This window comes from Sapajus apella, unplaced genomic scaffold, assembly GCF_009761245.1.
Source record: "Sapajus apella isolate SASKATOON/1434 unplaced genomic scaffold, GSC_monkey_1.0 scaffold109, whole genome shotgun sequence".
Lineage (NCBI taxonomy): Eukaryota > Metazoa > Chordata > Mammalia > Primates > Cebidae > Sapajus > Sapajus apella.
The window spans coordinates 3650109-3662799 of record NW_022437049.1 but is presented as its reverse complement, the minus strand read 5'-3'; the positions used below and the strand labels follow the sequence as shown (position 1 = coordinate 3662799).

General features: G+C 52.4%; 1 protein-coding gene across 4 annotated transcripts in view; it reads right to left on the bottom strand.

Moving 5' to 3' along the window:
* Window positions 1-1259: 1259 nt before the first annotated feature.
* MAPK4 (mitogen-activated protein kinase 4) overlaps window positions 1260-12691 on the bottom strand; it is a 177744-nt gene continuing 166312 nt past the window's right edge. For 2 of the 4 annotated variants that reach the window (XM_032259491.1, XM_032259490.1), the window contains exons 4-6: window positions 11296-11457; window positions 6982-7195; window positions 1262-3898 (exon numbers count right to left, since the gene is read on the bottom strand). In XM_032259491.1, coding sequence (XP_032115382.1) covers window positions 3202-3898; window positions 6982-7195; window positions 11296-11457 — 1073 coding nt within the window. In that variant the 3' untranslated portion in view covers window positions 1262-3201. Of the gene's footprint in view, window positions 3899-6981; window positions 7196-11295; window positions 11458-12691 lie in introns of all 4 variants that reach the window. The other 2 variants (XM_032259489.1, XM_032259492.1) reach the window with 2 other exon arrangements.

The window sequence follows — 12691 nt, the reverse complement described above, 5'->3', positions numbered from 1 at the left end:
AAAAAATTCATGATATAAAATATCACAATTTAAAATAAAGACAGAGGCCAGGTGTGGTGGCTCATGCCTATCATCCTAGCACTTTGGGAGGCTGGGATCACTTGAGGTCAGGGGTTCGAGACCATCCTGGCCAACATGGTAAAACCCCATCTCTACTAAAAATACAAAAATCAGTTGGGCATTGTGGTGGGTGCCTGTAATCCCAGCTACTCGGGAGGCTGAGGCAGGAGAATCGCTTGAACCTGGGAGGCAGGTTGCAGTGAGCTAAGATTGTGCCACTGCACTCCAGCTTGGGTGACAGAGCAAGACTCCATCTCAAAAAAATCAATACAAAGACAGGATCAGAAAATATGTAAATGAATAAGTGTAGCTATGTTCTAGTACAACCACTTGGCCTGGAGGCCATAGTTTGCTGATCCCTATGTGAATCACCTGGGACCCTCCCAAAAGTTTACATCTTAGAATCAGAGGTGGCGGGACGAGGTTGTGAACTGTTTACTTTGGGGTACCCTCTTTCTTTGTCTTTTGGTCCTCCTTCCTCGTTGATGCTGTTTACTGTTTGTGCTTTTCAGCGTCTTCTCTCCACACTCCATTTCCGACGTTCCAGCAGCCCAGGCCTCACATTAGGTTTCAAGTCTTCTCCAATATAACATTTCAATCGAGTCTCTGGCCTGGCTCCTGCCTCCCTTCACCTGCATCCACTCAGCAGGGAGATGGCCGCTCTCCGCAGACACTCTGGAAATAATCTGATAACTGGCTTAACAGGCCGCTCCTCTTGGCTCAGGTGCATTTCAACAGTAGAAAGTTCTTTTAGCCAAAAGGCCTGTGTTGTTTAAGGGTCAACTGTATTTGTTGAATTACGAATGAAGACTAACAGTTTAATATTACAAAGGGGTCGACTTCAGATGGGTGGGATCTCAGGCATCTGTGAAGGGTAGCTCACGTGGGTATTTTTAGGTGTTTGGTTCCCCCCAACCTCATGATGTTGGTACCATTCGTGACTAGAGGAGAGCACCAGCCCTGGTCAGAAGGTTTGGAGTTGGCTCCAAGATAGAGTTTGAAATCCACAATATGGACCCCAGGCCTCCCCAGATGATTCCGGAATTACCTCCTGATTACCAGTCTCTGTAGTTTCTCCCCTCCCCAATCCTTCCCTCACCCCACAGTGGCCTTCATGGGCACAGAGAGAAGCCGGGTAGGCTCTTAGCAGTCTCAAAGACAGGATCAGATAATACGTAAATGAATAATACATAAGTAAATCTGTGTTCCAATAAAACTTTATTTGGCCTGTCCTGATCAAGTTTAATAATGTTTAATAGATTTTTTTAAAAACATGAGTAGTTGTAACAATTCCTCTGTAATAACAGTTATATATGAACTCCTGGTCAAGGCCAGCAGCTTGTTCCTTTACCAAAAAAGTAAAGCCGCCCTCTGAGGACAAAATGGCGCATGAGGAGTGGTGTATATTTTTCTTAAAGAAAAAAACCAAAACCCAAACACTTCCTATTTACATATTTTCCATTAAAAAATTGGTCAGTGTGATTAATTATGTTTTTAAATATAAGTTTCTAATGTGTTGCAGGTTTCAATGTACAAATCATAGTTTGCTGATTAGATTTAAGGTGCTGTGATGTGAGGATGACTGCAGCCCAAGACCAAGACTGGGGAACCGTCTGCCTGCAGCCTGGCCGGACTTACTGTGAGTATCTTTGGGAGTGTTGGGGGCAGAGAAGGAGCTGAAGACCAGTGGCAGAAATGGCAGAGTGTTCCTGGGGACCACATAGGGGCTGTCAGTATCCCCACCCCATGCTTCTGGAGAGGGCCTGCGTCTACACACCACCCCATGCTCTGCGTGTAAGCACACAGGATTGCACACACCAGACTCACCTTAGCCTACACTATGAGGGGCGCTGCTGCTTTGAGTCCCTTCCTTTGTTGTGAGGTCTTCATGCTGCTGCCTGATCCCTGAGAGCCCTCACTGTTGACACCCTTCCTTTCATACCTTCCCACGTTTCTGGATTCCTTGACCCCAAGGTCATGTGCTCTCCAACACATTTCTGTAGACTTTGCTCTTTGCCAGGGTTAAATGGATGATCAAAATAAGGAAAGTATTGATGAGGGATGGTGGGTCCCATGTGAAACCTTCTCTCCTAACACATTTGCTCTATGGCGGACCTCACTGCTGTCCTCCAAACGAGCAGTTCGTGCAGAGAACATTAGGTCCCGAGGTAGGTCTGGAGAGAAGCTGTGGGGGTGTGGGATGTGGGGTGGGGGTGCTAGCAGAGAGGTTGGAGGGATTCTTGGAATCGCTGCCTTCAACCTCACTGGGGGAGGATGCCCACTGGGGAATGAGGGCTGTGTCTTTGCGTCAGGAAAGTGCATAGGGAGTGCTGAGGGGGTGTATGTACAGGCCTGGGAGAAGGGCTGATTTTACCCACAGACCCCAGACTTCTGACCTGAATGAAGATTTCAGACCATGCAGGGGTGAGGCAAATATAGGGGTGCGACAGATGAGAACATTTAAGTACTTGGGGAGCCAGAAAAATATGCTTGGTGACAAGGAGAGACAAACTGGTTCAGTTTCCAGTTGCAGAAAACAAGAAACACTGCTCTCAATGAAAGAACACTGAATGGTAATGGACAGGGAAGAAACAGCTCAGACCAAGGTTTCTAAGCAAAAAGCCAGAACCACCCCAGTAGAGGAAGACATTCTATAGTGGACAGACCCTGGCCTGGGGGCCGGGAGAACATTTAAAGCTTGTCCTGACACTAAGCCTGTGATCTTAAGCAAGTATCTCTGCTTCTCTGCGCCTAATTGTCTTTCCTCAGCTGTCAATTGAGGCTAGTCGGGCCAGATGGTTTTTGGAGCTACCTGTGCAAGACTTCTCAGTATCCTGCCACCCAGGTGGGGCCCGCAGACTGCTAAGGCTGTTTCTTCCCTGTGCACCACACGTGGTCTCCCCTTTGCTGGGAAAGTGATCAACCCCCAAACCAGGCTCCTGTTCAAACCCGCCCCCAAAGGTTAAAGGCTAGTTATTAAGGCAGTTTAAGAAATGGACATTCCTCTCGCTCCTCGGATCCTTCGCGTGTTCTGCTAACCCCAAGGCAGCAGAGAGGGGCGGGAAGGGCGGCCTCCTCCTGTCAGGCCCGGCGTCTCTGGGGGCCTCCTGCTCTGCGGGGCCTGCAGCGGCAACTCCACCCTCACCACCTTTCTTTGGAGAAGGCCTCGGTCTGCACGAGGTCGCCAGGGTGCTCGGGGATGCACGCACCGTTGAGGTCGCCCAGTTTATTGTCCGGCAGGTCCTCAGGCTTGGTGCAGAGCTTCAGGGCGCGGGAGATGAACACGTCCAGGTCGAACTGAGGGCTGGCGCCGCCGTCCACGGGGGCCGGGCAGCCAGGGGGCGAGGCAGACCTGCGGCACTCGGGGTCGTCGGCGGGTGGGCTGGCGTTCTCGGGGCCGCCCTGCGTGCTCTTGACCCACTGCGCGATCTCCAGGAAGAGGCTGGCCGGCTCGTCCTCGCGCGCCCCCGCGTCTGTCGGCCCTGTGGCCGTGGAGGGTGCGCCGGCCGCCTGCTTCCAGTGTGACAGGTCCAGGATGAGCTTGGGCTCCGAGTAGTGGTGCGGCTTGTTGTCGCGCCACAGCAGCTTGTCCAGGTAGGACGGAGACCCCACCTTGTAGTCGCAGGAGTGCCCGTAGTCGGCCTCGAAGGCGCGCTCCATGGACGAGTGCGACTGCTCCAGGAAGCGCTCGGAGCTGCTGTGCGAGTCCTTGCGCGGGTCCACCTGCACGTCCTCGGCCAGCGGCGCCGAACCCGCGCGCGGGTCGCGCTGCACCTCGCTGGCGTCCTGGCACCGGTCGGGCCGCCACTCCAGGTCCGATGACAGGCTTACAGGGTACCTGCGGGGATACAAGCAGAGCGGTGATGGGACGCCTGAGCCAGGTAGCTTCCGGGAGGGAGCCAACCCCTCTAATCCTTGTTTGCCGCTCACACACCTGCCTTCTATTCCTTCCGTTCCCCTTCCCCTACCCCACCCCTTAAGGTGGAAGGGTGATGGGACATGTAATCGCGAGCCTTGAGGGCTCAGCTGGGGACATGGATTGTTTGGCTGAACGCTTGTGTTCTTTGTACGCATTCAAAACCCTGCAGATACTTCCTGTGCACTCACTATGCACCACTCACTCACTGTTCTAGACATTACTGGACACAGCAGTGAACAGAACAATCTCCCTGTCATGGAACTTTCCAGTGCATCCACCTATGTAATGCTCCTGAAACGGTGATGGATGCACGAATCACCTGCAGATCTTGCTAAAATGCAGATTTGGATTCTGTAGATCTGAGATGGGTCCTGAGAGTCTAACAAGCTCCCAGCTGCTCTGATGCTGCTGGGCCTTGGCCCACATTTAGGAGCAAGGCCCCAGCGAGCGCTTCTCAACCCTGGATCCGATTAGAACCATATAGGGGATACCATGCCTGCCTCACTGCTTCCCCACGCCAATTCTGATTGAGTATGTCTAGGGTGGGACCCTGCATCAGCATGTTTTTAAGACTTCCCAGGTGATTCTAAGGTACAGCCAGGGCTGAGAAGCCCTGCACTGGTGGATCTGGTTGGGGACCCCACAGCACCTTGCATTGATGCAGGGCAGGTGGGGCCTACAGAAAGATTACAGACACCCTCCGGAGAAGTAGAAGATCTTTGGCATTCTCCCCCATGTCAACTGCCCTGAAGCCGTGGAGAGTGAAGTCAGCTAGCCAAGAGCAAATGAAGGGCAGGCGGGCAGACGGGCAGACAGGCAGGCTATGAGCTCTGGCCAAGCCCTCCCTTCCTTGTGCGGGTGCTCTAATGGAGAACCCTGGGGTTATGGGGGCAGGCAGGGAACACAGAGGAGACATCAGCCTGCAGCCAGCTGCTCCCTAAGCAGACCCAACAGACAGACCAAGGACAGGGGGTTCAGCTGTGCAGGGCAGACCTGGCAGCTGCAGCCCACAAAGTGTATTAGAGAGGCATAGGAAGGCCTCAGCACTGTCCACCTCCCAGCGATGCCACTAGGGCAGGAATTGCTCCTAGAGCTGAACCCTGCCTCTTCCCTTGAGTGGCTTTGGGCAGAAATTTCCAGGAGGAAGGGTGTGTGAAGACTCTGACTCTTGGCTGCTCTATTCCAATTGCCAAACATACATTATCTAGTCTTCATAGCAACCCTGCGGACTTCGTGTGATCACCCCCACTTTACAGCTGGGAAACTAGTATTCCAAGAGGGTAAGTAGCTTGCCCACAGCAGCAGGAGCCTTTGTCCTCCTCCCTCGGGCAGATGTGATGGGAAAGGTCGGGAGCACAGGTGCACCGGGTTTAGGGGTGCTCAGAGTGGACGGGCAGCAACAAAGAAATCCTGTGACAGTTTTTCCTGGCATAACCCTATGCCACAGTCACAGAAAGTATAGGATGACTGTCACTGAGCCAATGCTGTTTGCCCCCAGGCTCTCTGGAGGAAGGGTCTACAGAGACCATAGTTAAGGCAAGACTGCCATGGGGGCGGGTAGGGGAGGGGGTGGCAAAAGACAGAGTCTTCATTAATTGCTATCTGCTGGCAATGCTTAAAAACAATTGACAACAACAAGCCAGCAAACCCGCCCAAAAATAGCAGCGTTGCCCTGGCCCTCCCTCAGTGCCTCCTTAATCTGAAACCCATCATCTGTCAAATGACTAAAAAGGAGAAATTGCTCATCTGTCACTTATGTAACTAGCTGTCACATTCCCACGGCAGTGGGACTCCCAGTTAGGCCCCCTCGGAGTCCTAGCTGTTGAGCCCTCGACTGCTGTTTCTAAACTGAGCAGCTACCAGCTCTCCCTCCCAGAATTAGCAGATGGCAATGCCCAAATGTTTAGCTGCCTGATCTAAGAACATCAGACAGGAAAAGATCTAAGAGATCATTACGTGGCTAGGCAGAAATTGTTTAAAAATACATCTTCTACCCAACGCTGATTCATTGGTAGTGGCTTCCAGGGACACTTGTTGAGGATTCTGTAGCCAAGCCCAGTTTAGCAGGAAATGGTCCCATAATTGCTTAGCAGTGTCTGACATGGATGCAGATTGTGGAGCGCTCCACCAGCCCGAGTATCAGCTACGTGAGACGATGCCAGTCTCTTAACCTTGGAGCTGTAGCTTCTGTTAATGGCATCCTTTTTTTGACAGGGTCTCACTCTGCAACCTCAAACTTCTGGGCTCAAGGGATTCCCCAGCCCCAACCTTTCTAGTGTCCAGGACTACAGCCATGTGCCACCAGGCTGGAGTGCAGTGGCACGATCTCAGCTCACTGCAACCTCTGCTTCCTGGGTTCAAGCAATTCTCCTGCCTCAGCCTCCCGAGTAGCTGGAACTACAAGCATGCGCCATCACGCCTGGCTAATTTTTGTATTTTTAGTAGAGACAGGGTTTCACCATATTAACCAGGCTGGTCTTGAACTCCTGACCTGGTGATCTGCCTGCCTTGGCCTCCAAAGTTCTGGGATTACAGGCGTGAGCCACTGCACCTGGCCTTTAATGGCATTTTAAAAAGGTGCCAACATGAAACTGAGAAAGTGTTTTGTAATGGTAATTTCTGCTTTTTTCTTTTTTTTTTTGCCTTGCATTGTTGCAGTTTACTTTTCAAGGGCAGATTCCCAGACTGCTAGAAGTGAGCTCCTCCCATGATGCTCTCTAGGTCCTTGGGGAGCACTGTATTGAGCCCCGTGTTCACTAGACTCATGGTGGTGAGGGAAGCTGGGGGTGTTGCACAAAGGAAGGCCCCTGACCCACACATGCAGCCCACGCTGGTCATTTACCAGCAGTCGGGACAAGAGGAAGGCGGGAAGCTAAGCTGGAGAAGTTGTCCAGGGAGCTATGCAACTTGGGAGATACAGGGAAAGGTCACGGAGGATTAGAGGCAACACAGAAATGGGAGGCTAGGGAAATGTGGGCTCTGGAACCCAGGGCGGCCAGTACCTGGAACTGCACCTGTCCCAGTTGGAGAGCTGGCTCTGGTTAGCGGCCATCAGCACAATGTCGTCGATCTCATCCTCAATTCGGAAAGGGTGTTGCGAGGTGGGCTCGTCCTCGGGGCACGAGTATGGGCTCATGTAGGGGTGCTGCAGCCCCATCTCAGCTGTTAGGCGATCCATGGGGTTAAAGGTCAGGATCTTCTCCAGAAAGTCGATGGCTGCAGGGAGCAAAGCCGGACATGAAGGTCATTTGTTGCCCTTGTCAAGCTCAGAAGGAGACTCCTCAGCATGGTGACATTCTATGCTGGTGTCTGTGCTTCTGCATTTGTTAAAAGGTTCTTAGCCATTTTCTTTCTCAAGACCCTTGTCACAATCCAGTGACAAAGGCAAAGCAGATTCTGCCTTTTAAACAGACTCAGAGGGTTAAGTGACTTCCTCAAGGCCCAGCCTCGGTCTGGGTTTCTCCAGAGACAGAACCAGAGACAAAGCTTGGGGTTGCAGCTAGTTTATGTGGTGGGGGATCCCAGCAAGCACAGGTGGGGGAGAGGGAACCAGAACAAGGCGCACTCATGACAGGTTATTCATGTGGCACCTTGGATCCTCCAGAGATGGTGTGGGCTGCACTCAGAGGTGGTTCCACATGCAGGGCCGGGAAGCTGGAATATTTATACACCCACTCCCCTTTGTCATGGCTTAACGGCTGCTGGAGTGGGATGCAGGAGCCTGCTCCTGAGGATGCCCTGAGGCAGGAATGCCAGGTGCAACAGTAAAAAGCCTTAGTGAGAAAGGTGAATGTGGAGGCCTAGGGGTGGGACAGGATCTCCACAGTCCAGAACTCCTGGGTCCGAATCCAGAGCCCTTCCTACCATATGCTGCCCCTGAAGTTCAACAGACAAAGGCAGGCAGCCTTGATGGACAGATAGATACTACAGATACTGAACAACCAGGCTGAATTCCCCTGCTCTGCCAAGCACTAGTCCTTTCATGGCTGGATCAAGGGGAAGTTCTGGGCAGTGGGAACCTGGGGACGGGAAGGGATGCTCAGAAGCCTCGTGCAAGGGGCTATTTGCCAGCCAGCATGAATGCATACCAAGATTCAGCAGAGAGCAGCTCTGCACACAGGCACTAGTGGCCCTTCCCCTGAGCAGGGGTGGCTGCCCTGGGAGCTCTGCTCTGGGAGCACATCTCAGGGCAAGGTCTAGCCTAGCAGTTTGGATTCCTTCTCAGCACTGGTGTCTCTGGAGGTCTGCTTAAATCATGACTTGGCTCCTCATGTTACAGCCCACATGGAGCGGGAGAAATGGAGCTGAGCTCAAGGCCCAGGCTGCCCACCCCTCTGAGGGGCTCCCTAGTAGGCCTCCGCCTGCACCAGTAACCTGCTCCTCACACCAGCCCTGGATATCTTTGCAAACAAATTCATCAATGATTCAGGAAATCCATGGATTCAGAAGGTCACTGGCCTCCCAGGAGGACGCAGTGCTGCAGTGTAACCCTAAACCCCCAGATTAGTTAAGCAGCAGTAACTCTGATCACCCCGACAGTCTGATGCTCAGAAGTTGTTTCTGGGTCTGGAGTTGCAAACTTAAAAGAGGATCTGCCTCACAAATTCCTAGGACTGGAAGAATTGGGTACTTTACTGCTGGGCCCAGCTTCAAGTCTGGCCAGGTCTTTCTCTCTTTGGGTCCCCGGCCACTTTTTTGGCCCCAGCCAAGACTTGACCTTTTGACAAGGAAATGAGAGAATTAGAGCTCTAAAGATTGAGGCAGGCAGTATCATCTTTAAAAAAAGATGAGTACCACCACTGGGGTAGTGGCTCACATCTGTAATCCCAACACTTTGGGAGGCCAAGTCAGGAGGATTGCTTGAGTCTAGGAGTTCGAGATCAGCCTGGGCTTGTCTCTAGCAAGACTAGTAGCGTGGAGGTGGGCCAGTAAGGGGTTGTCTCTACAAAAAAAATTTAAAATTAGCCAGCCAAGGTGGTGCATGCCTGTGGTTCCAGCTACTCGGGAGGCTGAGGTGGGAGGATTGCTTGAGCCCTTGAGGCTGAGGTTGTAGTGAGCCGTGCTTACACCACTGTACTCATGCCTGGGTGACAACTGAGATCCTGTCTCAGAAGAAAAAAGTCAAGTACCAACCCAGAGCTGCCCACAGACTCCATCAAGGATGAAAACCTGCTCTTGCTTCTCCCTGACAGCTGGTCCTCCTGCAGGTCCCAGATACTTCTGGGAAGCCCAAACACTAGGAAAGTCTTCATTTGTTTTTTTGAGACAGGGTCTCATTCCTGCCGCCCAGGCTAGAGGGCAGAGGCGTGAATACAGCTCACTGAAGCCTCAACTTCCCAGGTTCAGGTGATCCTCCTACCTCAGCCTCCCTAGTAGCTGAGAACACAGGCCTGTGCCACCATACCCAACTAATATTTTTTTGTATTTTTTGTGGAGATGGGGACTCCCTATGTTGCCCTGGCTGGCCTGAATCTCCTGGGCTCAACAGATTCACCCACCTCTACCTCCTCAGAGTGCTATGATTACAGGTGTTAGCCATCACACATAGCCTAGAAAATTCTTCCTTTTATCAAACTTAAATCTGTCCCCTTTAACTTCTACCCTGGGGCTTACCTCTGCCTTTGGTGGTTCCCCCAAATCAGCATGTCCTCTCTGTCCCATGATATCCCCTCTCATGTTTCAAGGCAGCAGTCATGTCCCATGTGACACCCTTATCCTGGCACCCTGCTGGCCTGCCTTTCCTGGCCCCTCCTGCAGTGAGAGATGACTGTGTGCCTGGGGCTGATGGAATGCCGGTGGAAGTACTGTGTGTACCCCACTTCCAGGCCTGACCCAGAAAAACCTCCTGCAAGAGTCTCTGCTCTCTCCTCCCCTGGCTTTGGCTGGAAGTGAATGGCCAAGATGATCTTGACAGCCACCTGCTGAAGATGGCAGAGCTGATGGCCTGGGTCCCGGGCACAGCCACTCATCCTCCCCTGCCCATCCATGCTCCCAACTCTACCTGGATGTGAGGTAAACAATGAATAGCTGGGTGCGGTGGCTCACGCCTGTAATCCCAGCACTTTGGGAGACTGAGGCGGGCGGATCACGAGGTCAAGAGATCAAGACCATCCTGGCCAACATGGTGAAACCCCATCTCTACTAAAAAATTAGCTGGCCATGGTGGCACGTGCCTGTAGTCCCAGCTACTCGGGAGGCTGAGGCAGGAGAATTGCTTGAACCTGGGAGGCAGAGGTTACAATGAGACGAGATAGTGCCATTGCACTCCAGCCTGGTGACAGAGCGAGACTCTGTCTCAAAAAAAGCAAAAACAAACAATGAATAAACTCTAAGTGGGTTAAGCCATGGAGATTTCAGGGTTATCTGCTACCACACAAGCTTCACCTGAACTCATCAGCCACTGCCCCTTGGAAACTCCTCCTCCCTAGGCTCAACTTCCCCAAATGTTTTTAAGGCATTTCTTAGATATAGAGGCTTCTGTATAATCTTGTCACCTTCCTCTGGCCCAGTGGATTCCAAACGGAGCTGCTCAGAGCCCCAGGAGTTCTGGAAGGGTTCTCAGGAGCATGTCTGGAGACTGAGAGGCAGGTGAACAGGACACTGAGCCCCTCAACCCTGCTTCATCCGGAGCCCATCTTTCACCTGTGCTGCACCTGAGTTTATGTTACCAGATTCATCACTTCTGGTCCATTTCTGTCCTGTAATAAATGGAGCTCAGAACTCAATGACCCCAGTGTGGTCTTGGGGCCTGCCTCCCTTGTTCTGCACCGTCACGAGATGGACATTTTAGCTGCTGGGGGATGCTGTCACCTACACTGAGTCTCTTGAGCCTCTGGCCTCTTCCCAGGCCTGCCGGGCCTTGAGTATACAGCAGAGGGAGTGAGACTGAGGAGTTTAGAACCTTGCCCGAGGCCACACAGCTCATCACTGGTGGAATGGGGCCTGGGTGTTGCCCTCAGGCTGGGGAAGCTCCTGTTTTTTGCACACACCATGGCTTCCAGGACAAAAATGTAGGGGAGGATGAAGGAGAGAGAGGGAGGAGGGTGAGCGAGGAAGATGAGAAGGAAGAGGAAGCAGAAACAAGGGTAGAACACTAATGACGGCCCCAAGGGTTGCCTAGTGGACTCCAGAGGCCCAGCATCCACAGATTGGAAGTAGTTAGGGCAAATGCCCACTGGCAGGGGAGCCTTGATTTTGATATCCAAGGACCATGCTTTGACTTTTTGGAGGGAGACCTGCCTGCCCTCTATCCCGCAAGGTGGAGCCTACCAGCTCATCCTCCCAGGACACTTGGCCTGGCTTCCAGGTTCAGGTACCTTCGCTGTTCACTTCGGGGAGCAGCTTGCGCAGAGGCCTCTTCACTTCCCAGGTGCTGCTGACGAAGGAAGGCATCACCCTGAGCAGCTCGTCCTTGTCTTCCTCCCGGATCACAGGGATGGTCTCCAGGATGAGTTGCATCTGCTCCAGCTCATGGGCCCCTGGAGAGGCAATACCAGATGGTAAGTGTGCTGCCCAAGAGGCTGTGGTGTGCAGTAGCCTGAAAGCGGTGCCAGGTGTTCTGGAAGGAACAACACAGGGCAGTGGGGCAGCACCGGGCTGGGGCCGGGGTTCTAGTCTTTACTTGCTGCACAACTCTGGGCAGGTGGCTGCCATCTCTGGGGCTTGGCTTTGCGAAACGTAGAAAGAAGGGCTTGAGTCTGGTAATCTGCAAGACCCCATCTATGCCCCTAGCATTCTGTGTCTCAGACCACTTGGATATAAGTCAGCGCTAAAGAATGGGAACAGCCTGGCCCAAGGCCTTCCAAGTGCAACTTCCCATAGGCCTCTCCGCATAATCATTACTGGGATGGGGAAGGAAACAGTTTTAAGGCTAGGAATGAACCATACCTTTTGGTTTCCAATTAAGAGGATTCCATGTAGGAAACTCTCAAGAGAAAAAACATCAGGTTTGGGATGTGTCTTGAGCACATGGGCTCTGTGCTCCTTGGGGGAAGGAAGACAGGCTATGCCAGGTTTGCAGGGGAACTTTGGTGAGACAGGATGGACCCAAGCATTCATTTATTCACTCCCTCATTCATTCCATAAATAGTTATTTATTGAGCACTGTCTCCATGCCAGGTCTCATGCTGGATGCTGGGAATGGATGATGCATAGTTCTCATTCATAAGAAGCTTCAGTCTTTGTCTCAGAAACTCAACTCATCTCCCACACCCAGGCAACCACTGGCCACTATATGGCATTTCTGGCATGGACAGATGGGTGTCCTTGCTGTCCTTCTCCAACCTCCAGGCCGTTCTTCTGTTACTTCCATTTTCTCTTTTTTGATTGAGTTGCCTTTCCACTTAGTTCTGCTAGGTTAAAACCTCAGCCATACCTCTCCCTCCTCCAGAAGTCTCCCCTGCCCATCCAGCTGCACAGAGGGCCCTCCCCTTGCTATGAATTCCCATGAGATTCCAGTCTTCCAGGTGTTGGTGGCCTAGGATGAGGGCTTTCCCATGTCCCTCTGCAATTCCCTGTGTGGCACTAACACATGAATACTGACAGAGGAGTTGCCTGCAACCTCATGGTCTCTCCTGAAGAGGTCCTTTTGGCCTTTCCCCGCAGTGGACTCACTGGGTCAGTTCAGGGCTCTGGAAGTCCCTTGTGAGGTCCTCCCTCCAAATGTGTGCTCCACACCACTCACCCGGGGACCATGAGGTCAATGGGTGACTA